This window comes from Macaca fascicularis, chromosome 1 (assembly GCF_037993035.2).
Source record: "Macaca fascicularis isolate 582-1 chromosome 1, T2T-MFA8v1.1".
Classification (NCBI taxonomy): Eukaryota; Metazoa; Chordata; class Mammalia; order Primates; family Cercopithecidae; genus Macaca; species Macaca fascicularis.
Window position 1 is genome coordinate 61,621,675 of NC_088375.1, and position 26,681 is coordinate 61,648,355.

General features: G+C 41.0%; 3 protein-coding genes and 1 pseudogene across 52 annotated transcripts in view; 3 read left to right on the forward strand and 1 right to left on the reverse strand.

Annotated features, from left to right (window-relative positions):
• Positions 1–2,066: 2,066 nt before the first annotated feature.
• The window catches only part of ZC3H11A (zinc finger CCCH-type containing 11A), a 58,265-nt gene continuing 33,650 nt past the window's right edge, over positions 2,067–26,681 (forward strand). For 3 of the 50 annotated variants that reach the window (XM_074033661.1, XM_074033683.1, XM_074033691.1), the window contains exons 1-5: positions 2,067–2,198; positions 2,698–3,006; positions 7,991–9,448; positions 23,074–23,272; positions 24,712–24,831. In XM_074033661.1, the coding sequence (XP_073889762.1) occupies positions 23,219–23,272; positions 24,712–24,831 (174 nt within the window). In that variant the 5' untranslated portion in view covers positions 2,067–2,198; positions 2,698–3,006; positions 7,991–9,448; positions 23,074–23,218. Of the gene's footprint in view, positions 2,199–2,697; positions 3,007–7,990; positions 9,449–19,417; positions 19,499–23,073; positions 23,273–24,711; positions 24,832–26,681 lie in introns of all 50 variants that reach the window. The other 47 variants (XM_015448446.3, XM_065540135.1, XM_074033684.1 and 44 more) reach the window with 31 other exon arrangements.
• ZBED6 (zinc finger BED-type containing 6) lies at positions 3,638–7,334 on the forward strand. Its single transcript, XM_065540010.2, has one exon. It carries the CDS (start codon positions 3,930–3,932, stop codon positions 6,861–6,863), a length of 2,934 nt encoding a protein of 977 aa, XP_065396082.1. The 5' UTR covers positions 3,638–3,929; the 3' UTR covers positions 6,864–7,334.
• On the forward strand, positions 8,528–9,447 carry LOC135969663 (uncharacterized). Its single transcript, XM_074033692.1, has one exon. The coding sequence runs from the start codon at positions 8,528–8,530 to the stop codon at positions 8,624–8,626; it is 99 nt and encodes a 32-aa protein (XP_073889793.1). The 3' UTR covers positions 8,627–9,447.
• LOC102115034 (charged multivesicular body protein 5 pseudogene) lies at positions 11,715–12,588 on the reverse strand (annotated as a pseudogene).

Below are 26,681 nucleotides of genomic sequence, written 5' to 3' on the forward strand. Positions count from 1 at the left end.
AGCCTGTCACCTAGGCTGGAGTGCAATGGTGTGATCTCGGCTCACTGCAACCTCTACCTCCCAGGTTCAAGCAATTCTCTCGCCTCAGCCTCCAAGAAGCTGGGATTACAGATGTGTGCCACCGTGCTGGGCTAATTTTTGTATTTTTAGTAGAGGTGGGGTTTCACCATGTTGGCCAGGCTAGTCTTGAACTCCTGACCTTGTGATTTGCCCGCCTCAACCTCCCAAAGTGCTGGGATTAGAGGAGTGAGCCACCCTGCCTGGCCGGCCTGTCAGTTTAATTGGCAATTGGTGGTTTTTTTCTTCCACTTAGAGGCTTGTAAAATAAAAGTGTATCTTACAATCAATGACACGTTAGGTTTAATGAAATATGATATAACTATAAATACTAGTCAGGCCAGGACTGCATCTTGGAAAGCCCTAGGTTGGAAAACCCTTAAGCTATGTGGAGAGCCCTCTGGTAAATTTTAAAAACCCTAGGTGTTGTGGCACAGACAGAAATTGGTTACCAGTAAGAGTCACACAGACCAAAAAAATAAAGACCAAAACAAAAGAAAAAGAAAAAGAAAGAAAGAAAAAAAGAAATTGGCTACCAGGAACTTGCTTATTAGGTCTGTTGACATGGCAATGCCAGAGCATTGTCACGTAAGGCAGAGATTGGAGCTAAGATTCTAAAGTTGTGGTTCTTCCTTTGAACGGAGATAAAAGCCCAGATATGAGGAGGCTCAGGACCCCTCTGCTCTGATAAATTCCCAGTCTTGGGCTGCCTGGGACTTGAGCACCACCAAGCTGGCAGCTGGAAGAACAAGCACACGAGGAAATAAAAGGTGCCTGAAGTCCCATTTGCTTTATCATCAAGTGTTTCTTTCTTAGTAGCATTATATCCTTTACCCAAGTTAGGTAAAATGTTGCCACCTAATTAGAGTTCTGCTGAGCCACTACTCCAGGGGGACCTTTGGCTTCTATTATACGTGTAATATATTTAAGGATATTTTCAGTGTAAAAGCCAGAAAGGATATATGGTAAGTTAATGAGAGCTATTTCTCAAGAATGAGATTAATAGAGATTTTAACTTTCTACTCTATATATTTATGTATTAAGTTTCTAAAAAAACACGTGTATTACCTTTTTTTTTTTTTTTTTTTTTTGAGATGGAGTCTTACTGTGTCACCAGGTTGGAGTGCAGTGGTGCGATTTCAGCTCACTGCAACCTCTGCCTCCCGGGTTCAAGCGATTCTCCTGCCTCAGCCTCCCGAGTAGCTGGGACTACAGGCGTGTGCCACCACGCCTAGCTAATTTTTGTATTTTTGGTAGAGACGAGGTTTCACCACGTTGGCCAGGATGATTTTGATCTCTTGACTTTGTGATCCCCCTGCCTAGGCCTCCCAAAGTGCTGGAATTACTGTCGTGAGCCACCGCGCCCCGCCACGTGTATTACTTTTATAACCAGGGGGAAAAGGTAAAAGCATTCAAAAGGGAAAATAAGGGACAATGTTAATAATGAAGCGGGGATGAGACTGCTGATTGCGACCTCCAACTAACCCTCCTGAATTTTGTCACGAGCTTGAATTAGTTTTCCAGTATACAGATTTGCTTTAAGAAATCAAAGAAACGTCCCCAAAGCTCAATCTCACTTCTTCAAGTAAAAATAAACTAACAAATCCTTCTACATTGCATGCTTAGGAAAAGTACAGTTTATTTCTAAATTAAATATATACATGGTTTGGGAGATTTACTCATTAAGAAAACACTTTGGTAAGAATAAATTGAGCGTTTACTGAATGGTAGTCTCAGTTCCTGCGGCCCTCCCGCTTATTACCTCATTTGATTTAAAAACAAAAACAAAACGTTATGAAAGCCAGCTTCAAGGCATTCCTTTGAAGGGAAGGGACTCCCCGACCCAGCGCCTCCCCCGTCACGTGACCCTGTGACCCGGAGCAGCCATCTTAGGCATCGCCTCATAGAAGAACTACATCTTCCAGAACCCTCGCGCCCTGCGTCGTGCTGGCACTTTTACCGGCCGGGCCTTAGAGCGGAGCCTGTAGCCGGGCGCCATCTTTGACGCTGGCAGTCTTGGTTTTCTGCTGGTGCTGCTGCTGGGAGGACGACGGACGGCAGCGGCCAAGCAAGAAGAAAGACGTGGCAGCAAGCGGGAGTCGGGGATAGTGTCATCGGTTCGGTAAAGTTTCTGTTCTCTGGTAACTAGACCCGTTTTTTTGATTCCCGGGTGGCTTGGGGCCGGGGAGGTGGGGGAGAGGGCGAGGGGAGTGGCAGCGGCCTCCCCTCGCCCCTGGGTCGCGGCCTATCCCGGGAAGTCAGAGCGGATCCTCCAGCTTCGCCGTAACGACCCCTCCCCCCCACCTCCCGGCCGCGGCCCTCGCCGGGGCGGGCTGGGAGCCCCAGGCTCCAGCTCACTTTTCCCATCCTCCCCACCCCCACCCCCCTTCACCCCACCCCCACGGCGCCTGCTCCTTTCCCAGCCAACCTTTCTCCCCTCCCCCACATCCGGTGTTCGCTAATCTGGGGGAGCCTGGAGCAGCCCCCGAAAGCCGACTGTTCCCCCGAATCCGAAGAGTGAACTGACACTAGATTGCTTTCTTCGGGGCAACAGTTTCTCGAGTTGAGCGGACCCTCACTGCCTAAATCAATCAGACAGAGTGCCGGGCGCTGAATTTACCTACTCTCATTCCTCTCCAGGGTCCCACTACTTTGGAGCTTGTCTCAAACTCCACATACAGAAAGCCACCGACCTTATTCCGGTATCCTACACCCATTCCCCACCCTCATTACACTCCCACCCCTGGCCCTCAGCGTCGGAGTCAAGAGCAACAGGGACACTTCCGTTCTCCTTGTAGGATTGGTGAAACCGTAATGAAGAACACCCCTAAACTCCCATAATCGGTGCGGATTCCTATGGGGAAGGCCTATATTGTTGACATCTTCCAGGCCTTGGTTCTGGACCTTGAGAAGGAGGCTGTGGAACTAGAGATAGCGATGCTTTTTAGGGTAAATGTATGTAGGTATTGGGGGAAGGGGAGGGATCAAGCGAAAAGAAATGGAAGTGGTTTAAAGTTCTTATTTCACTTTTTGCTATCCCTATAGCGTCCAACTTGTGAGTTACTTACAGGCTGTAAAAGCTTTTCCAGTCTAAAAATATCTGAAAACTAAACTTGAATTAACTCTTGATACAAATAGTACTTTGAAAATGCAGCATTTAACCTTGTTTTAAAATTTTATTCTCAAAGCATTTTTTTTCCAGCCAGTTACATTTTTAAAAGGTTGTATTTTAGTTAGAACTGAAAGGGCTCAACTAGCATTTGCTGTGACCAGTATGCGGAGTCTGTGTTGGCTTTCCAGAATTGACTTTTTGGGTTGTATTGGCAAATCACAGTCCTAAATGATGAATGTTGAATGATGCACTATGTTTTTGTTTAAATGAGATTTCCTGAAAATAGTTAATTTCAGAATTAAGGGAAATTGATGCCGCTATCATGAGGCATCATAAAAATATATATTTTAAAAGGCGAAGGCATTTGAAGCAGATATAGTTCTTGATGAAGCAGAAAGACTGTGGATCTGGGATTTGGAAGACCTGGCTACTAGCTGCTACTAACCAACTCTGTGACTCTGGGAAAGGGGGACTCAGTTCTTAACTTCTGTAACATGAGGACACTGGACTATTTGAATTCAGAACTTAGAAAATTGGAAGGGACCTTAAAGCCCTCTAAGAAAGAGTTCGGGAATGTTCTCCATTGCTGTCACTTTTCCTCCAAAAATAACCGGGCTTGGAAGTTATTGGTCCCGTGGGAATTTGATTCCCCATAGAAATTGGAGAAAAGGTAATGCAAGTAGAGAGGGACAGCTGTATTTCTGCTTGAGTTATAAACCCTCTAACGGATTCTGGTACGAATTGTGGAGACATAAAGAGAATGAGTGTATGTACTTTAAGTGTACCAGTTTCCTCACTCTCTCCTGGCAGAAGATGCAGCACTTTTAGTGATTCTGGGATTCTGGGATGTGTTCCTATTAATTCTAATACAGATGAAGAAGATGTGGTAGAGGAAAAGATGGTAGCGGAAGGAGTGAATAAAGAGGCCAAACAGCCTGCTAAAAAGAAAAGAAAGAAGGGTTTGCGAATTAAGGGGAAAAGGCGTCGAAAAAAATTGATTCTTGCCAAGAAGTTTAGTAAGGATTTGGGATCTGGGAGGCCTGTTGCAGATGCCCCTGCTTTGTTAGCTTCCAATGACGCTGAGCAGGATGAAGAAAGTCTTTTTGAGAGCAATATAGAAAAACAGATCTATCTGCCTAGTACTAGAGCCAAGACCTCCATTGTGTGGCACTTCTTTCATGTTGACCCCCAGTACACCTGGCGGGCTATTTGTAACCTCTGTGAGAAAAGCGTCAGCAGGGGTAAACCAGGTAGCCATCTTGGTACATCTACTCTTCAGCGACATCTGCAAGCAAGGCATTCACCTCATTGGACCAGGGCCAACAAGTTTGGAGTTACTAGTGGAGAGGAGGACTTTACCTTGGATGTATCTTTATCTCCCTCTTCTGGAAGCAATGGAAGCTTTGAATATATTCCTACTGATCCATTAGATGATAATAGAATGGGTAAGAAGCATGATAAATCAGCATCTGATGCCCTAAGGGCAGAAAGAGGGAGATTTCTCATCAAAAGTAACATTGTCAAGCATGCTTTAATTCCTGGAACTAGAGCCAAGACATCTGCCGTTTGGAATTTTTTTTACACTGATCCTCAGCACATCTCAAGAGCTGTGTGTAATATATGTAAAAGAAGTGTGAGCCGGGGTAGGCCAGGGTCCCACTTAGGGACTTCAACACTTCAACGACACCTGCAAGCCACACATCCTATCCATTGGGCTGTTGCCAACAAAGACAGTGGTGCTGTTGCAAATGGATTAGATGAAGCTGAGACTGAGAGAAGTGATGTCTTGAGTGATGCCTTGCATGGAGAAAAGTCTACAGGCAGCCAAGATTTAACAGCTGAGGACCTTAGTGACTCTGATTCAGATGAACCTATGTTAGAGGTTGAAAATAGATCTGAAAGTCCTATTCCCGTTGCAGAGCAAGGCACTCTGATGCATGCGCAGGAGAGAGAAACAACATGTGGAAATCCAGTCTCAAGTCAAATAAGTCAAGCAATTATCCAAATGATTGTGGAGGATATGCATCCTTACAACTACTTCTCAACCCCAGCCTTTCAGAGGTTCATGCAGATTGTGGCCCCTGATTATAGGTTGCCATCAGAGACTTACTTTTTCACTAAGGCTGTACCTCAGTTATATGATTGTGTCAGAGAAAAAATTTTCTTAACTTTAGAGAATGTTCAAAGCCAAAAAATACACCTGACTGTTGACATATGGACCCATGACCCATCCACTGACTATTTTATTGTGACTGTACACTGGGTTTCTTTGGAAACTGCATCTTTTCTCAATAATGGCAGGATCCCCGATTTTAGAAAGTGGGCAGTGCTTTGTGTTACAGGTTTGGCTAAAGACTGTTTGATAACCAATATTTTACAAGAATTAAATGACCAGATTGGTCTGTGGCTTTCTCCAAATTTCCTTATCCCTAGCTTCATTGTTTCTGACAATTCCTCTAATGTGGTACATGCAATCAAAGATGGTGGTTTTACCCATGTGCCATGCTTCCTGCATTGTTTAAATATGGTCATTCAGGACTTTTTCTGTGAGCACAAAAGCATTGAGAATATGTTAGTGGCTGCTAGGAAAACCTGTCATCATTTTAGTCATTCAGTCAAGGCCCGTCAGATACTGCAAGAGTTCCAAAATGATCACCAACTTCCATGGAAGAATTTGAAGCAGGATGAAACTGGCCATTGGATTTCTACTTTTTATATGTTAAAATGGCTCTTGGAGCATTGCTACTCAGTTCACCATAGTCTTGGTAGAGCCAGTGGAGTTGTGCTCACCTCCCTTCAGTGGACTCTAATGACTTATGTTTGTGATATTCTTACGCCATTTGAGGAGGCTACCCAGAAAGTGAGCGTGAAGACCGCAGGATTGAATCAGGTGCTACCCCTAATCCATCATCTACTCCTTTCCTTGCAGAAACTCAGAGAAGATTTTCAAGTCAGAGGTATTACTCAGGCCCTCAATCTGGTGGATAGTTTATCTCTGAAACTTGAAACGGATACCCTACTAAGTGCCATGCTTAAATCCAAGCCCTGTATCTTGGCTACTTTGTTAGACCCTTGCTTTAAAAACAGTTTGGAAGACTTTTTTCCTCAAGGTGCTGATTTAGAAACTTATAAGCAGTTCCTTGCAGAAGAGGTCTGTAATTATATGGAATCTTCACCAGAGATCTGCCAAATTCCAACTTCAGAAGTTTCTTGTCCCTCAGTTACAGTAGGAACTGATTCATTTACCTCATCTCTAAAAGAAGGCACCTCCAATTCAGGTTCTGTCGATAGCTCAGCTGTAGACAGTTGTGCCCTTGGAAGCAAAAGCTTCATGTTCCCTTCTGCTGTAGCAGTTGTGGATGAGTACTTCAAAGAGAAGTATTCAGACCTCTCAGGAGGTGATGACCCTTTAATTTACTGGCAGAGGAAGATAAGCATATGGCCAGCTTTGACCCAGGTTGCCATCCAGTATCTAAGTTGCCCCATGTGTAGTTGGCAGTCTGAATGTATCTTTACTAAAAATAGCCACTTTCATCCAAAACAGATCATGAGCCTGGACTTTGACAATATAGAACAACTAATGTTTCTGAAAATGAACTTGAAAAATGTTAACTACGATTATTCTACATTGGTTCTGAGCTGGGATCCTGAGAATGAAGTTGTTCAAAGCAATGAAAAAGAAATACTGCCTTAATTTCTTTTTCTCCGTTTAAAATGGGCAACTTTTTGCTGTGTTACTGTATCTTAATAGCTATAGTTGTTAAATATAATCATTATCTTTATAAACACATCTGGGGAAACCTGAAATCACAAAAGGGCTGAAAATTCCTCAGAGGCAATATAATTTTGATAAAATGAAGATTAAAAATTTCATAGCTATAACTCATTGTCGCTAGCACTTGAAAATTTTGCTTATACCAATGAGAGAGAAAAGATATTTTTAATTAAAAAAAATATAGTGCAGCATTGAAAGGCCTTAGGCTTTCTGCCTGGTAGATTGAACTAGTAATTGGTTTTAAGTAAAATTTCCCCCACCATGGGAAATTGTATTGCTCTGAAACCAACGAAATGAGAAAGAAGTACTCTAGGCTGGCATTCCTCCTGCCTCCGTTTTTCTGTTTCCTTAAAAACCCTGATGCTTAATTACAACTTGGCAAAAAGAAAACCCGTGAAATTGTTTTATATTTGGAAATTTCTAATTGCCTCCTCATACTGGTCAGCTTTATAATTTCAAATTGTCGAGTGTGATAGTGTTACCCTTTATATTTAGAATTGGATCTTACATAAAAGGGAAATATTAGAAAACAATTAGGAAAATATACTTTTAGTCTTTGAAATACCTGTTTTAACCTTTACAAAATATTATAAAAATAACAAGGATTGTGTAGGTACTTTCAAATGATTTATGGGTAAAAACAGACTAAAACGTTTGCAAGAATTGGAAAAGATTGAATGGGAATTGTAATGAGAGCCCTTTGAACATGCTTGGAAAAACCCAGTAGATATTTCCCAAAAATTGTTTCTGTAATTTTAGGTAATCTTTTTAAAAACATACTTAATGACCCATAATACTGTATTAACTGTGCGGTTGTTTCGGCCATTGAATTCTTAATGAAAACTAACAGGTCGGTATTTTTATGTGTTAGGAATCATTGGTGAAATGAGTGAATTGATCTCATTTTAAGATCCCTTTTTACTCTGAAAGTATGTTTCTGTGATTGAGTAGGAGGCCAGAAAATGATGACTTTAGTAAAAGTCTATTAAAAGTTTCAGACTGAATAACTAATGTGAGATCCCAATTTTTCCTTTTTTTCATTTTAGATTTGGGGATATTCCCTGCCCAAAAAATTCCTGGAAAATTGACTAGTATTAAGTGTGAGTAAAAGGTGTCCACTTTTTTTTTAAGTTTTGACTTTAGTTTTGTCTTGGATAGTATTTGGCAAGATTTAGCCTAGAAATTATGTAGTATTTATTACATGAGAATCAAAATTGCTTTGTTACTGGGCTGGTTTCAAAGTTTAGAACTCATTTCTATGTATCAAAATAAGGGTTTTTGTTTTTGTTTTTGTTTTTGATTTTTTTTTTTTTTTTTTTTGAAATTCTTAAATGGTAAATACGCCATTGTGAAGTGAAATCTCAACTCCAAAAGTTTACCCTTTTACTAACTGGAGTAAATATATACTTACAAAGTCTTTAGCTGTAGCCATTAGTAGTAAAGAATTTGGACCTAGGCTGCGTAAGCAAGCCTTTCCAGGGCCACTATTTAATGGCAAACCAGTGACACTGGTGTTGATACAAAATAAGAAATAAATTTTCCCTTAGATAAAGCTTTCTGTGTTTTGACAGTGCCAGTTTAGAATGGCTATAATGCTGCTCTGCCTTCTACAGCTTGCTGCACCACTCTGTAGTTACTCTATTACCATACGTTTCTATCTTTTTTGGTTAAACACTCCCTGATGACGATGATGGATTTATATACATACATCCATATTATACATATTGATATATGTGTAAGGATTTACCTTCGTCTTTATTTTGTGGGCTGGGCAAAATTTAGTGTAACAATAAGTTCATGATACTTTGGTATAAGAGTAAGTTCTTTATTTTTATAATGAACCCAAATCTAAAGTCTTTTATAGTGCATTTTAAAAGGGGAAACTTACCCAAATGTTATATTTCTATACATTTGTGTATATATGTGTGTGTGTGTATAAGCCAGTTAGTATATATCTGTACGTATATTATATACATAAAACACTATATTTTTACATACAAGTATGCTTTTATTATACAGATAATAAAGATGGGGGAAGGTTTCTGTTTTTTTCTTAATAGGTGAAGAAATCTTGAAGACCAGAAATTGGATCTTACTGAAAAACTGATGGTTATTTTTGTTTTTTTTTTAAATTACATTGTTCAGCTATGGAAGATGGATTTTTGTTTTCATGATCCTTTGACTCTCAAGTTCATCTTTAAATGAACTCTTTTTGTTTTTGTTTTTGTTTTTGTTTTTGTGTTTGAGGAGATAACTAACCCTAGCTGTCTCCAGTCTGACAAAGGTTATTTGAATGGACTTTATCTCCCAGTAGTTGGGAGATGTTTTAAAAACACATGCTGTGTTTGAATTGTGGCTGAGAGGTTTTCTTGGCAGTGTGAAGAGGAAAATTTTTTCTGCCTCATTATTATTAATTCATGGATTGAGTGTTGGTTCGACCTACAGGCGTAATAGATTGGAACTCAGTGAAGACACAGACGTTCCTGTGAGAACAACCAGCTAATGTAAGTGGGGGAAGCAGGCATTTTTGTCATGAAAGGAGTGAACATTCTTGTCATTTAAGGCATAATTTTCATGGATCAGTAAGAAATTAAAAGGTCATTGTTCAGATATTTTTGCTTGTACATAATTGTTTACAAACTTTTAGTTTTTGAATGGAAACATATTTTTTTCTTTCTTTTTTTTTTTTTTTTTGGAGACGGAGTTTTACTCTTGTCCCCCAGGCTGGAGTGCAGTGGCGCAATCTTGGCTCACTGCAACCTCCTCCTCCTGGGTTCAAGCAGTTCTCCTGCCTCAGCCTCCTGAGTAGCTGGGATTATAGGCATGCACCACTACACTCAGCTAATTTTTGTATTATTAGTGGAGATGAAGTTCCACCATGTTGGGCCAGGCTGATCTGGAATTCCTGACCTCGGGTGATCCACCAGCCTCAGCCTCCCAAAGTGCTGGGATTACAGGCCTGAGCCACTGCCCCTGGCCCATATTTTTTCTTTCTTTGTTTTGATAATATATGTACATTGTAAAAAAGGTAAAAACAGTATAGCCAAAGTGAAGTCCTCCTGTAATTCCATCTTCTTGGAGAAAAGCACTGGGTTATTTTGTTTCGTTTTGAAACAGGGTCTTGTGCTCTTGTCACCGAGGCTGGAGTGCAGTGGCATGATCATAGCTCACTGCAATGTCAAACTCCTGGGCTCAAGAGATCCTATTGCTGAAGCCTCCTGAGTAGCTGGGACTACAGGTGCGCACCACTGTACCTGGCTACTTTTTAAAACTTTTTATAGAGATGGAGTCTCCTTGTGTTGCCCAGGCCAGTCTCAAACTCCTAGGTTCAAGCAGTCTTCCTGCCTTGGCCAACCAAAGTGTTGGGATTAAAGGTGTGAGCCACCACGCCTGGCCTCCCATTCCTTTTTAAATAACGATTCTAGATGATTTTATAATCAAGTTCCAGTAATAAACTCTCATTGGGATTTTGACTTGAATTACATTCGATGTGTGCATTGTTTTGGGGAGAAGTAATTTGTTTAATCCTTTATTCTATTTATTCATTATCCAGGTCTTCTGTGCCTTAGTAGTTTCATAGTTTTTTGGTTTTGTTTTTAATTTAATGTGAGTCTTGCATACGTCTTCATTTTCTTCTTGTATATCTTTTTATTGTGAATTGTCTCTTCCTGTATATCTTTTTACTGTGAATGGTACTGTGTCATCATCTGAATGATTATTGCTGGTATGAAGGATATTTACTGCTTCTGGTAGATCTTATATTTTTATTATTTTCAGTTTGTTTTAGTTGATAGATTTTCTAGTTTGCAAGCGTGTAATCTGCAGGTTCTGGATTTTTTTTTTTTTTTTTTGCCTCATCTTTTTTTTTTTGAGATGGAGTGTTGCTCTTGTTGCCCAGGCTGGAGTGCAATGGTGCTATCTCGGCTCGTTGGAACCTCTGCCTCCTGGGTTCAAGTGATTCTCCTGTCTCAGCCTTCCAAATAGCTGAGATTACAGGCACATGCCACCATGCCCGGCTAATTTTTGTATTTTTAGTAGCGATGGGGTTTCATCATATTGGCCAGGCTGGTCTCAAACTCCTGACCTCAGGTGATCCGCCCACCTCAGCCTCCTAAAATGCTGGGATTACAGGCGTGAGCCATTGTGCCCGGCCTGTCTCATCTTTTTAATATATGTTTGTAATTTATGCCTTTTTTTCCTTTGGAAAAAATTGAGTAAATGTCCTATTCATCAGATATCAAGAAATATTCATTATTGATTTCAAGATGTAGTATTGAGGAAATCACAGAATCAGAATACCCACTTCTGATACAGTAGTGATTTTTTTTTTGAGACAGAGTGTCGCTCTGTTACCCAGGCTGTTGGGGTGATCTTGGCTCACTGCAACCTCTGCCTCCCGGCTGCTTCAGCCTCCTGAGTAGCTGGGACTACAGGTGCCCGCCACCACGCTTGGCTAATTTTTTGTATTTTTAGTAGAGATGGGGTTTCACCATGTTGGCCAGGTTGGTCTCGAACTTCTGACCTCGTGATCTGCCTGCCTCAGCCTTTCAGAGTGCTGGGATTACAGGCGTGAGCCACTGTGCCTGGCCAGAATCAAGTTTTAGTACAAAAAAAGCATTTCCCAAGCAATGAGTCTCAAAGGAAAAAAATAGAAGAGTAATGTAATTAAACTTTCCTTCAAAGAAAGGACAGAAACATATCTCTTATGGTAAGTTTCGAAAGATCAGTATTTCATGGTCCCATAATATGTGTTTGTTTTACATGATGTACTTAAATAATGCAAATGTATGAAGCAGGGATCTGTGGCAATCCAAATTCATCCACCAGAACTCCATCGTTGGTTTTTTGTGTCAGTGGAAACACTTTCTGGAATTGCAGGTGCAGATACTGCCTCATCTAAATAGAACTGTCTTTGTCAGCCACAAGCTCATCACCCAGTGTGTATCCAACTCTGCTTCTAGGTCGTCTTCATTGAATTCTGGGCCACCATAACTGCGACTCAGTGCTTCTTGGATTTCATTTGCATCTTCCATCATGTCCACTACCTGGTCTTGTAAATTCTCAATCTGGTCAGTTTTCACTTACTTGTATGCCTTCATTTCCCCTGCTCCCAGTTTCATTGCATCAGCCGTGGTCTTGGTATCCTTCAATGACTGGATGGTGTAATTGACTTGTTCCGTGTTGAATGACTGTTGGGTGCGATTCTCCTGCTGCTGCTCATACATCCGCTTTTGTTTTAAAACTCGCAAGGCTTTCTGCGTAACGGTATTCTTTGCAGGACCCCCTCTCATCTTAATCTGGTCCTTACACTTCACTAGCTCAGTATCCAATCTAGAAATCTTCTTGTCAGTGGATTCTGCCCTGCCGTCCACCATGCCAATGCAGTCATTCAGGCTGGGCGGCGGAGCTTTAATTTCACTTTCCTGAAGAATCAGTTCATCTTGAGCGGCTGTGAAGAAACCCAAACACCTTTTTTTCTTTCTTTTTTTTTTTTTTTGAGATGGAGTCTGGCTCTGTCGCCCAGGCTGGAGTACAGTGGCCGGATCTAGGCTCACTGCAAGCTCCACCTCCCGGGTTCCCGCCATTCTCCTGCCTCAGCCTCCCGAGTAGCTGGGACTACAGGCGCCCGCCACCTCGCCCGGCTAGTTTTTTGTATTTTTTAGTAGAGACGGGGTTTCACCGTGTTAGCCAAGATGGTCTCGATCTCCTGACCTCGTGATCCGCCCGTCTCGGCCTCCCAAAGTGCTGGGATTACAGGCGTGAGCCACCGCGCCCGGCCTTTCTTTTTTTTTTTTTTTTGTCTCACTCTGTCACCAGGCTGGAGTGCAGTGGCGTGATCTCAGCTCACTGCAGCCTCTGCCTTCCGGGTTTAAGTGATTCTCCTGCCTCAGCCTCCTGAGTAGCTGGGATTACAGGCATCTGCCATCATGCCCAGCTAATTTTTGTATTTTTTAGTAGAGATTAGGTTTCACCATGTTGGCCAGGTTGGTCTCGAACTCCTGGGCTCAAGTGATCAGCCCGCCTGGGCTTCCCAAAGTGCTGGGATTATAGGCATGAGCCACTGTGCCCGGCCTAACACCTTTTTTTCTTAATGCATATATTAGAACATCAGGAACAGTGTTGAAAGATGGTGAAGACAGTTGAATGGGTGTCCTTTTTTCATTTATCTTGAGTGAGTTTACCTCTAGTGTTTTACCATATTGCATATGCTGATGATTTCTGGTGATTATGTGCATTTATGCTGGGAAGTACCTTATAGTTTACCAAGTTTTTATTGAGTGGATATTGCACTTCAGGTTCCTTTCTGGTTTTTTTTTTTTTTTTTTTTAGCTATTTTAATAGTTTAAAAAAGACAACTTCAAATACTTTTCTTCACTTTTTAACCATTTTTTCTTTTTTGAAGTCTTTCAAAAATTACTACAGAATTTTGTTTTTTGTTTTTTACCCCTTTTACTCTATTAAATATAATGAGTTTCCTAATGTTAACCCATTCCTAGTCCCAGAATAAACCTGTTTGATTATGTAGTGTTATTTTTATTTATTTTATTTTAATTTTTATTTAGAGATGGGATCTCACTGTGTTGCCCAGGCTGGTATCAAACTCCTAGCCTCAAGTCAGTAATCCTCCCAAAGCTATGGGATTACAGGCATGAGCTACCATACCTGACCATGTTACTATTTTAATATACAGCTAGTTCAATTTGCTAATGCTTTATTTAGGATTTTTTATCTATCATAAATCAGATGTCCAAAGCAGCTGTTTTAAACATTTTTAAAATTTTTATTTATTTAGAGACAGTGTCTTGCTCTGTTGCCCAGGCTGGAATACAGTGATGTGATCATAGCTCAGTGCAGCCTCAAACTCCTTCAAGTCTTCCTCCAGCATCAGCTCCCTGAGTAGCTGGGATTACAAACGTGACTCACTATGCCTGGCTATTGGTAAAAATATTATGACTGTTTTTTGAGTTTGTAATGTATGTGGCACAAAGTTTTGTTTTGTCTTGCTTTTTTTTTGTTTTTTAAGAGATAGAGTCTTGCTCTGCCTCCCAGACTGAAGTGCAGTGATGTGATCATAGCTCACTGCAGTCTCAAACTCCTGGCCTCAGGTGATCCTTCCAACTCAGCCTCCTGAGTAGCTAGGACCACAGATGCATGGACCACGCCCAGCTAAATTTTTTCTTTTGGGAGGGAGACATGGTCTCACTATGTTGCCCAGGCTTATTTATTTATTTTTCGAAAGAGGGTCTTGCCCTATTGCCTAGACCAGAGTGCAGTGGTGCAGTCACAACTCACTGCAGCCTCGACCTCTTGGGCTCAAGCAGTCCTTCTGCCTCAGCCTCCCAAGTAGCTGGAAGTAAAGACATATGCCGCCATACCTGGCTAATTTTTTAATTTATTGTAGAAACTGGGTCTCACTATGTTGCCCAGGCTGGTCTTGAACTTCTGGGTTCAAGCAGTTCTCCTGTCTCGACCTCCCAAAGTGCTGGCATTACAGGTGTGAGCCACTGTGCCTGGCCTTTTTTTTTTTTTTTCTACTTTCATTGAGTACATTTTTGTAAATTCTTTTTCTTAAGTTAGAATACTTTCTTATTTTTCAAAGTATGAGTACATAGGTGGTATAGAGCTATCTGTGAAATGTAATTTGAAATTTTAAACTTAAAGGTCATAATCTCCTTTAAATTCTGGATGAATAGCATTTTTGTCTTTTGGCATGTAGAGATTCAGATGAGAAGTCTAATAATGTCAAGTCTGGTTTTCTTTGTTGTCAATCTGATTTCTCCTGGAAGTTTGTATGATTTTGTCTTTACCATTGGAATTCACAAATTTCACCATGTCTGTGTATAGCAGAGATGTCTTTAAAGAAAAGTTCTGCCTGGCATTTGATGAGCCCCTTTAATGTGAAGACTCAAGTCCATCAAATTGAGGGAAATGTTCTTATATTGTTTCTTTCATAATCTCTACAAATTCCATTCCTTTTTTGAATTTCTATTTATAGAAATTGAGTTTTCTGGAATTATTTTCATTTCGTATACAATTTTCCTCTTAGTGACATATGTTGGCATTTTTGTTTGGATTCGTGGAGATGTCCTGTCAGTAATCTCTTGTAATTCAGTTATTACGTTTTTCATCAGTGTGTATTCTGTTCTTTCCTCTACTGAAATCTATTTTTGAAGGTAGGGGCTAGAAATTTGAGTCTTCATCTTCTTCGTCGTCATCGCAATCGTCATCTTTTTCTTCTTCATTATTACTATTATTTTATTTACTTTTTTGAGAAGGCGTTTCTCCCTTGTTGCTCAGGCTGGAGTGCAATGGCACAATCTTGGCTCACTGCAACTTCCACCTCCCGGGTTCAGGTGATTCTCCTGCCTCAGCCTCCCAAGTAGCTGGAATTACAGGCATGAGCCACCACACCCAGCCTGAGTTTTCTTATTTTTTAAGCTTTGTTTTTTTCTTACTCTTTTTTTTATTTTTTGAGATGGAGTCTCGCTCTGTCTCCCAGGCTGGAGTGCAGTGGCGTGATCTCGGTTCACTGCAACCTCTACCTCCAGGGTTCAAATGATTCTTTTGCCTCAGCCTCCCGAGTAACTGGGACAATAGGCGCACACCACCGCGCCCAGCTAATTTTTTATATTTTTAGTAGACACGGTGTTTTACCATATTGGCCAGACTGGTCTCGAACTCCTGACCTCGTGATCTGCCCGTCTCTGAAATCCCAGGTTGCTGGGATTACTGAGCCACTGCACCCAGCCCCACTCCTTTTTCATAGTGGTATGTTCATTTGTAGCAATGCTATATCCTTTAAAACTTGCTGAGCACATGAGGATTTTAAAATAATATCTCCTTTTTCCTACATTAACTTCTAGAGAGTGGGTTGAGAAGGTCCTGTTATTTTTCTTGGCTTCATATTTTCAAGCAGTTATTTTCTGTTGAAAAGTAACCAGGTTAACTGGGTGTGGTGGCTCATGCCTGTAATCCTAGCACTTTGTGAGGCTGAGGCGGGCAGATCACTTGAGGTCAGGAGTTCGAGACCAATCTGGCCAACGTGGTGAAACCCTGTCTCTACTAAAAATACAAAAATTAGCCAGGCGTAGTGGCAGGCGCTTGTAATTCCAGCAACTCAGGAGGCTGAGGCGGGAGAATTGCTTGAACCCAGGAGGTGGAGGTTGCAGTAAGTCAAGATCATGCCACTGCACTCCAGCTTGGGCAACAAAGCGAGACTTTGTCTCAAAAAAAAAAAAAAAAAAAAAAAGTAACTGGGTTTTTCTTGGCAACCTGGATACTTTTTTTTTCCTTTTAAACTTAAGAAATGTATGAATGTGCATCTTTGTTTTGTGTTTTTGCATGGGATGGTATTTATTATAAAGTAATTGGAGCATCATTTAAAAGCTGGAGTGGATTTTTTTGTTTTTGTTTTTGTTTTTGTTTTTTTTAGAGATGAGGTCTCTTTTGCCCTGTTCTTGAACTCCTGGCCTCTAGTGATCCTCTTGCCTTGGCCTCTCAAAGTGCTATGGTTATAGGCAAGAGCTACTGCACCTCGCCTTGCCGTTTTCTTGAATAGCAATTATATTTGTTTTTTCCCTAGTGAAAATTACAGAAGCTTAGTGTATGAAGATGATATATAAAGAAACTTTTCTTTTTTTCTTTATCTCTTACTTTTTCTTGTTTTACACTGTAGCTCTTAGATCTGGTTTTTTTTTTTTTTTTTTTGAGATGGAGTCTTGCCCAGGCAAGGCTGGAGTGCAGTGGCACGATCTCAGCTCACTGCAACCTCCACCTCTGGGGTTTACGCCATTCTCCTGCCTCAGCCTCCCGAGTAGCTGGGACCGCAGGCACCCGGCTAATTTTTTGTATTTTTAGTAGAGACAGGGTTTCACTGGGTCAGCCAGGATGGTCTTGAGCTCCTGACCTTGTGGTCTGCCCACCTTGGCCTCCCAAAGTGCTGGGATTACAGTCGTGAGCCACTACACCCGGCCAGCTCTTAGATCTTATGAAGGAGTTTTTATTTGTTGAAACATTAGTAAGGGAGTGTTATCTACTCAGGATTCCATTTCTCCACACTCCGCCCAACTTTGGGGCTCTTTTCAGAAGCTGATTTGAAAATTAGTTGTGGACCAGATGGCTCACGCCTGTAATCCCAGCACTTTGAGAGGCTGAGGCCGGTGGATCACCTGAGGTCAGGAGTTCCAGACCAGCCTGGCCACCATGGTGAAACCCTATCTCTACTAAAAATACAAAAATAAATTATCAGGGTGTGGTGGTAGGCGCCTGTAATCCCATCAACTTGGGAGGCTGAGGCAAGAGAATCGCTTGAAACCAGAAGGTGGAGGTTGCGGTGAGCCGAGGTTGCACCACTGCACTCCAGCAGCCTGGGTGGAAGAGTGAAACTCCGTCTCAAAAAAAGAAAAAAAATTAGCCAGGTGTGGTGGTGGGCACCTGTAATTCCAGCTACTTGGGAGGCTGAGGCAGGAGAATTGCTTGAACCCAGGAGGCAGAGGTTGCAGTCAGCTGAGATCGTGCCATTGCACTTCAGCCTGGGCAACAAGAGCAAAACTTGAAACTCTATCTCCAAAAAAATAAATAAATAAATAAAATTCATTGCCAAAAAATTGTAAATTCTGCTGTGTCTTTGCATTTCATAGCTACCATTTTATTGTTTCAGTTATTTTGTTGCTGGTCTTTCTGAAACCGGTAACAGTTTCAAATATGTTCTTTGGAATGTTGATATCATGAGTGAAATTGACCTCTAAGCCTTTTATTCCCCTTCATAACTTTTTTTTTTTTTTTTTTTTGGAGACAGAATCTTGCTCTGTTGCCTAGTCTGGAGTGCAGTGGCAAAATGGTGGCTCACTGCAACCTCTGCCCCTGAGTTCAAGCGGTTCTTGTGCCTCAGCCTCCCGAGTAGCTGGGACTACAGGTGTGGGCTACCACGCCTGGCTAATTTTTTGCATTTTCAGTAGAGACGGTGTTTTGCCATGTTGGCCAGGCTGGTCTTGAACTCCTGACCTCAAATGACTTTTTATTATTATTAAACTTTTTCCTTTGTTGCATATACGTCTGAAAATTATTCAGATAGCCTTTTTTTTTTTTTTTTGGACAGGTCTCACTCACTGTCACCCAGGCTGGAGTGCAGTGGTGTGTTCTTGGTTCATTGCAACCTCCATCTCCTGTGTTCAAGTGATTCTCCCACCTCAGCCTCCTGAGTTGCTGGTACTACGGTTGTGTGCCACCATGCCTGGCTAATTTTTGTATTTTTTGGTAGAGATGCGGTTTCACCATGTTGGCCAGGCTGGTCTTGAACTACTGACCTCAAGTGATCCACCCACCTTGGCCTCCCAAGGTGTTGGGATTACAAGCGTGAGCCACCACACTGGGCCTTAACTTTTATTTTAAATTCAGGGGTGCATGTGCAGGATGTGCAGGTGTTACACAGGTAAATGTATGTCGTGAGGGTTTGTTGTACAGATTATTTCATCACCCAGGTATTAAGCCTCGTATCCATTAGTTATTTTTCCTGGTCCTCTTCCTCCTCCCGCCTTCTACCTTCTGATAGGCTCCAGCATTTGTTGTTCCCCTCTATGTCCATGTGTTCTCAGCATTTAGCTCCCACTTACAAGTGAGAACATGCTGTATTTGGTTTCCTGTTTCTGCGTTAGTTTGCTAAGGATAATAGCCTCTGGCTCCATTCATGTCCCTGCAAAGGACATGATTTTGTTCCTTTTCATTGGCTGCATACTATTCCATGTTTTGTGATTTTTCAGACTTCTGTCTTGTTGCTTGCCATCCTCACCAGCATTTAGTGCTTTTGGTATTTTGGATTTTAGCCATTTTTATTTTTTTTTATTATTATTTTTTGAGACAGAGTCTCACTCTGTTGTCCAGGCTGGAGTATAGTGGCACGATCTTGGCTCACTGCAGCCTCTGCCTACCAGGTTCAAATGATTCTCCTCTCTCTGCCTCCTGAGTAGCTGGGATTACAGGTGTGTGCTACCATGGCCAGCTAATTTTTGTATTTTTAGTAGAGACGGGGTCTCACCATGTTTGCCAAGCCCATCTTGAACTCCTGACCTCAGATGATCCACCTGCCTCGGCCTCCCAAAGTGCTGGGATTACAGATGTGAGCCACTGTGCCTGAATGGATTTTAGCCATTAGAAAAGGAATTTGCAGTCCCTAATGATGTATGATGTTGGGCAAGGTTTCAAATGCTTATTTTCCATCTGTATACCTTCTTTGGTGAGGTACCTGTTCAGATCTTTTGCCTTTTTGAATTGGGGGGTTGTTTTCTTATTTTCGAGTTTCAAGGGTTATATATTTTGTGTATCAGACCTTATCACTTATGTTTTGCAAATATTTTCTCCCAGCTTGTGACTTTTTCATTGTTTCTTTCTTAAAGCTTCTTAACAGACCTTTCACAGAGCAGACCTTTTTTAATTTTAATGAACTCCAATTTAATGGGTTTGTTTTTTTTTTTCAGATGGTGTTTCGCTCTTGTTGTGCAGGCTGGAGTGCAGTGGCGTGATCTCGGCTCACTGCAACCTCCGCCTCCCGTATTCAGGTGATTCTCTTGCCTCAGCTTCCCCAGTAGCTGGGATTGCAGGCATTCGCCACCGTGCCCGGCTAAATTTTAATGGTTTTTATTGAAATCCAATTTATTGGTTTTCTTTTATATTTAAGTTGTTATCCATTTTATTTTTGTGAAAAGTGTAAAGTCTGTGTCTAGAATTATTTTTTTATATGTGGGTATCCATTTGTTCCAGTAACATGTTGAAAAGACTATCCTTTGCTCCTTTGTCAAAGGTCATTTGACTATGCTTGTAATCTGTATTAGTTCCTAGGACTTCCATAGCAAAGTATCACAAACTGGGTAGCTACAGAAGTTTGTTGTCTCACAATTCTGAAGGTGAGATGTCCAAAACGATTTCAGCAGGGCCATTCTCCCTCTGAAGCCTGTAGAGGAATGATCCTTCCTTACCCCTTCTGGCTTCTGGTGTTTGTTGGCAATCCTTGGCATTCCTTGGTTTGTAGATGCATCACTCCAGCCACATGGTCATCTTCTCCTTGTGTATCTTCTCATCACGTCCCCTCTGTACATGTCTGTCTTTCGTTTTGAGCTGGCAACATTTTTTGCTAAGATGGTTGCCTGAATCTAGTCACACACCTAATCTCCAACAAACTGTTGCCCACCCATACCCTTTTCTCTAGAGAGCATACATTCTTGTTTTTTTTTTTGCAATATGGATAGAGTGAGAATTTTCTAAATTTTCAAGTTCAGATTCTTTATTCCTTTTTGCTTGATAGTTCTTGCCTCAATATATTTCTCTCCTTGCATTTCACTATAAGCAGCAGGAAAAGCCCAGGCTGTTCCTTCCACACTTTGCTTAGAAATCTCCTCAGCTAAAACCCAAGTTCATTGCTTCCAAGTTCTGCCTTCTGTGCAACAGAACACAATTCTAAGTTCTCTGTCACTTTATAACAAGAATAACCTTTCCTGCCGGGCACAGTGGTTCACACCTGTAATCCCAGCACTTTGGGAGGCCGAGGTGGGTGGATCACCTGAGGTCAGAAGTTTGAGACCAGCCTGGCCAACATGGTGAAACCCTGTCTCTACTAAAAATACAAAAATTAGCCATACGTGGTGGTGCAAGCCTGTAATTTCAGCTACTTGGGAGACAGGCAGGAGAATTGCTTGAACCTGGGAGGCGGAGGTTGCAGTGAGCCAAGATGGTGCCATTGCACTCCAGCCTGGGTAACAGAGCAAGACTCCATCTAAAAAAAAAAAAAAAAAAAAGCCTGTCCTCCACTTTCCAATAACTCGATCCTCATTTCTGACTGAAACCTCACCATAAGTACCTTAAGCACCTTTAATGCTCATATGCTTTAGCAGCAGTTTCTTCTCGGCCTTTTCTATCAAGCACCTCGAAAGTCTTCCAGCCTCTACCTGTGATCCAATAACAAAGCTACTTACATATTTTTAGATTTTTTTGTTTTTGTTTTTGTTTTTTTACGGCAACATTCACTTTCTGGTATGAAACTCTAATGGCTGTATATTGTCACATTATGTGAATATACCATAATTTTTTAAATTATTATTTATTTTTGAAATGGAGTCTCACTCTGTTGCCCAGGCTGGAGTGCAGTGCGTGATCTCGGCTCACTGCAACCTCCACCTCCCAGGTTCAAGAAGTTTCCCTGCCTCAGGCTTCTGAGTAGCTGGGACTACAGGTGTGTGCTACCACACCTGGCTAATTTTTGTATTTTTAGTAGAGATGGGGTTTCACCATGTGCCCAGGCTATTCTCAAACTCCTCACCTCAAGTGATCCACCAACTTCTACCTCCCAAAGTGCTGGGATTATAGGCATGAGCCACCGTGCCTGGCCATATATCATAATTTTTAAAAACAGTCTCCAGTTTTTGAACAGTTAGGTTTCTAGATATTATTTCATTATTTTTTTCCTTTCCTTTTTTCTTTTTTGAGACAGTGTCTCGCTCTGTTGCCCAAACTGGAGTGCGATGGTGCAATCTTGGCTCATTGCAACCTCTGCCTCCTGGGTTCAAGTGATTCTTGTGCCTCAGCTCCCCCAAGTAACTGGGATCACAGGTGTGCGCCACCACAGCCAGCTAAATTTTTTTCTGTTTTTTAAGAGGTGGGGTTTTGTCATGTTGTCCAGGCTGGTTGGTCTCAAACTCTGGACTCAAGTGATCTGCCCACCTTGGCCTCCCAGAGTACTGGGATTATAGGCATGAGCCACTGCACCTGGCCTATTTCATTATTAAAAGAAGATTGTGATAACATTTCTTGTGCATTGTTACCTTTAATACTTTTGCCTTATAATAAATTCTAGAAATTGAATTGTTTGTCCAAGGGTATGTAAACTTTAAACATTTGGGTACGTGTTTAGTATCAGACTGTTACTCCTAATCTGGGTTGTTAACATCAAGGCGACTTTTCATCATGGCATACCATTCTTGCATTAAGAATTATTAGTGGGAGATATGATTGAATTTGACTTAATTGATTTCAAGTTGTAGATCACTGTTTCTGAAACCTGATCTTATGGTGTATATAAGTTTGTGGAAACCCCTTCCATATTCTTATATGTGCTCTTGTTATATGCTTTTGCAGAAGCTTGCTTGGACGTTTTAGTGTGGAGATCAGGGTATGCCGTGGACTAGGGGAGAAAATATTTGTTGTTTTGTGGACTTACTATTATGGAAAGCCCCGAAGACTTCTTTTGCTTCTTGTTTGTAATTGGTGTACAGCTCTAGTCATCTTCATTAATGTAAGCTAGATCCGTAAATGCTTTCAGAAGTAATTGTTTCGTCAGTTATTCTAGCTAAACAGGGTTTTCTCACCTAGTTATGATTATATACTTTTGAAATAAAAATGCTTGTGAAAATATTTGAACTTTTTCATTTAGATGAAACATTCTACTTTAATACATTTTGTTAGCAAGTATCTTGTGTTAGTAACCTAAGTCCCATTAATAATCTAAAATGTATGTAGTGTTTTGAGACTTTCAAATTATACATATATGTATAATGTAGATCAGGCTGGGCGGGATGGCTCACAGATGTATTCCCAGCATTTTGGGAGGCCAAGGGAGGAGGATTGCTTGAGGCAGGAGTTCAAGACCAGACTGAACAACATAGCAAGATCCTGTCTTTACAAAAAATTTTTTTAAAAAAATTAGGTGGGCGTAGTGGCATGTGCCTATAGTCCTAGATACTTGGGGGAGGCTGAGGTGGGAGAATCCCTTGAGCCCGGGAGTTCAGTGTTGCAGTGAGCTATGATCACATCATTGCACTCCAACCTGGGCAACAGAGTGACTGTCTCTAAAAAGAGTTAAAAATAAAATGTAGATCTTTAGTTAACAATGCTTATTTACAATGCTGTAATCGTGTAATAAGCATCATAGAGGATATAAAAGAACAGCATGGCCTTTCTAGCCAAAATTTTACGTTGCAGATGGGAATGTACAGTATTCACAATCAGTGTGTATACAAGGCTCTGTATAAGCAAGTTTGTATTAATAAAATTTGATTCTAGCAATATGATCTCATTAGCCATGGTGATTTGAAGGAGGAAGAATTTACCTGAAATATTTTCATTCATTGTCTCCTCATTTTAGGTTTACAGTTTAAAGACAGTTTCTGTGATTGAGTTGTCATTTGGAAGATTAAACTCATTTCACGAGGACTTGGAGCCTGGTCCTTGCTTTGAGGAAGCAGTGGCTTGTTTCAAGAAGCCACTTCTGATCTAAGAATCTACCCAGCATGCCTAATCAAGGAGAAGACTGCTATTTTTTTTTCTATTCTACATGTACCAAAGTAAGAATTGACATCTTTAAATTAGTTCTTTCTACAATTTGCTTAATAGAATTGGATAAGATTTTCCCAACATTTTAAGTTGTTTTTAGTATATTTATATTTTTTGCCCAGCTGTTTATTATTGGCTGTCAGTTTTTTAAAGGATAGTGTATTTAGAATAATTCATTGTTTTTTTCTCTTCATTTTATATATAACTAATTTTCCCATCTTCTACAAAAGTGAAAAGGCATGTGGCATGTAGTCATCATTCAGTGTTCACAGTTAATCTGTTCAGGGTGGCTTTGGAAATGGGGGCACTTTGACCTATGCCTTACTAACTGATTTTATATACTTTATATTAAATGAGTGAGTGAATTGTGTTGTACTTCCAGAAACTGTCATGGGTTGAATTTGACTTCTTTCTTCTCCCAGATTTCCTGCTGAGTACTGAGAATATAGAGCCATCTATATTTAGCTTTTGCATATTTAGAATGGCTTTATCTTTGTCAAAACTTCTGTTTTTCTGCTTGATTCTTTTGCAGCTCTATTTACGTATACCTATTGCTTTCTGTGATTTTATGACTAATTCTGTAAATGTATATGTTACAAAAGTTTGTTCTTCAGTCATCTTGATTTTTTTTGTTTTTTTTTGGAGACCAAGTCTGGTTCTCCACCCAGGCTGGAGTGCAGTGGCACAATCTTGGCTGACTGCAACCTCTGCCTCCTGGGTTCAAGCCATTCTCCTGCCTCAGCCTCCCAAGTAGCTGGGATTACTGGCGCCTGCCACCACGCCCAGCTACTTTTTGTAGTTTTAGTCAAGATGGGGTTTCACTGTGTTGGCCAGGCTTGTCTCAAACTCCTGACCTCGTGATCTGCCCGCCTCGGTCTCCCACAGTTCTGGAATTACAGGCATGAGCCACCACGCCCGGTGATATTATGTTTTAAACGATGAGTTTTGAGCAAAGCTATGATAATTTTATCTTACCTATAGCAGTTTGCACAACAGTAGCATTTTATTTCAGATATTACATTGCATAAAGTATGCAGTGAAGCACAGTCATATTGTATATATGTTAATTATATTTAAATTCTGTTTACTTTCTGATTTACATCACAAGCTAGAGTTACACAAATCAGTATGTCAGTTTTGAAGATGAACTGTAAAATATATTTTTAAAGAGTATCTAACACTCCTACTTGTCTTTTTCAACCCTTTGTCTCAGCTTGTGTCACTCATGCCAGATCAAATGAAGGGTACTGTCAAGAAATAGGTTATAGGAAATAATAAATTTGTTGCTCTCAGTTTGTTCCTGTCATTCCATCTCCATTGTTTTCTACCTTACCTATCCTTTCTTACTCATTTATGCTTATCTAAATTCCAGGAGCTATTGTTATGGGTATTTTACCTAGGGTGTATTTCAGTGCTACAGTTTTTTTCTGTGTTCTCTATTTGTTTACAGGGCGACAGCTGCCCATTCCGTCACTGTGAAGCTGCACTAGGAAATGAAACTGTTTGCACATTATGGCAAGAAGGGCGCTGTTTTCGACAGGTGTGCAGGTTTCGGCACATGGAGATTGATGTAAGTTTTTGATTTCTGTTAATAAGTAGTCTGGGGACCTGGTGGGCCAATAAAAAACATAGGGACAAAAGTGACTTCTAAAAAATATATTAAGGCTGGGTGCGGTGGCTCATGCCTGTAATTCCAGCACTTTGGGAGGCCGAGGTGGGCAGAACGAGGTCAGGAGATGGAGACTATCCTAGCCAACACGGTGAAACCCCATCTCTACTAAAAATACGAAGATTAGCTGGGTGTGGTGGCGTGTGTCTATAATTCCAGCTACTTAGAGGCTGAGGCAGGAGAATCACTTGAACCAGGGAGTTGGAGGTTCCAGTGAGCTGAGATTGCACCACTGCGCTCCAGCCTGGCGACAGAGCAACATTCCATCTCAAAAAATATATATGTGTATATATATATACACACACACGTGTATATATACACACACACGTATATACACACATATACATACGTATATATACACATATGTGAATATATGTGTATGTGTATATGAATATATGTGTGTATATGTGCGTATATACATGTGTATATACACGTGTGTGTATATATGTATCTGTATATATATGTATATGTACGCATACATATGTGTGTGTATATACATATATACACGTGTGTGTGTATATATATAAAAAACTTAAGAATTTTATATATTTTGTTATAGATACGGGATTTCGCTATGTTGCCCAGTCTGGTCTCAAACTCCCCGGCTCAAGCTATCCTTACGCCTCTGCCTCCCAAAGTCCTGGGATTATAGACATGAGCCATCGTGTCTAGCCAATTTTTATTTTTTTTAATGATCCAGTGAAATTCCCAACATTACTAATGTTCACTTAATGTCTAAATGATATAAGCATAAATTGATATAATTTTTCTGGAGGATAGTTTGGTACTATCTAAGCTTTAAAAATACATATGCATATTTGGAGAGTATCTGTTAATTTCTTTTTATTTTTAAAAAATTGCATACTTAGAGGAAAGTTGTCAATACAGTATAAAAATGTTTAAAGCCGTGTAGGAGTAAATTACTGACATTCCCTGTTACCTCCAAATACTTGATTAGTGTTTCCTACAAGCAAGTAGGACATTCTCCTACATAATCATAATACAGCTATCAAAATTAGAAAACTAGGCTGAGCATGTTGGCTAGTGCTTGTAGTCCCACCTTTTCGGGAGTCTGAGGTGGGAGGATACTTGAGCCCAAGAGTTCAAGGCTGCAGTGAGGGCTGCACCATTGCACTCCAGCCTGGGCAACAGAGCAAGACTCCCACATTTTTTTTTTTTTTTTTTTGAGGCAGAGTTTCACTCTTGCAGCCCAGGTTGGAGTGCAATGGCGTGATCTCCGCTCACTGCAACCTCCGCCTCCCAGGTTCAAGCGATTCTTCTGCCTCGGCCTCCTGAGTAGCTGGGATTACAGGCGCCTGCCACCATGCTGGCTAATTTTTGTATTTTTAGTAGAGACGGGGTTTTACTATGTTGGCCAGGCTGGGCTCGAACTCCTGACTTCAGGTCATGTACCCACTTCAGCCTCCCAAAGTGCTGGGATTGCAAGCATGAGCCACTGTGCCCAGCTGACTCCAATTTTTTTTTTTTTTTTTTTTTTTTTTTTATGAGACGGAGTTTTGCTCTTGTTGCCCAGGCTGGAGTGCAATAGTATGATCTTGGCTCAGTGCAACCTCAGCCTCCCTAGTTCAAGCAATTCTCCTGCCTCAGCCTCCCTAGTAGCTGGGATTACAGGCATGCACCACCATGCCTGGCTAATTCTGTATTTTTAGTAGAGATGGGGTGTTGCCATGTTGGTCAGGCTGGTCTCGAACTCCTGACCTCTGGTGATCCACTTGACCTCGGCCTCCCAA

What these genes read in the sequence shown, in the direction of transcription:
- ZBED6 (XM_065540010.2), top strand. Translation starts at nt 3,930, where the DNA reads ATGAGTGTATGTACTTTAAGTGTACCAGTTTCCTCACTCTCTCCTGGC.
- LOC135969663 (XM_074033692.1), top strand. Translation starts at nt 8,528, where the DNA reads ATGGCTATAATGCTGCTCTGCCTTCTACAGCTTGCTGCACCACTCTGT.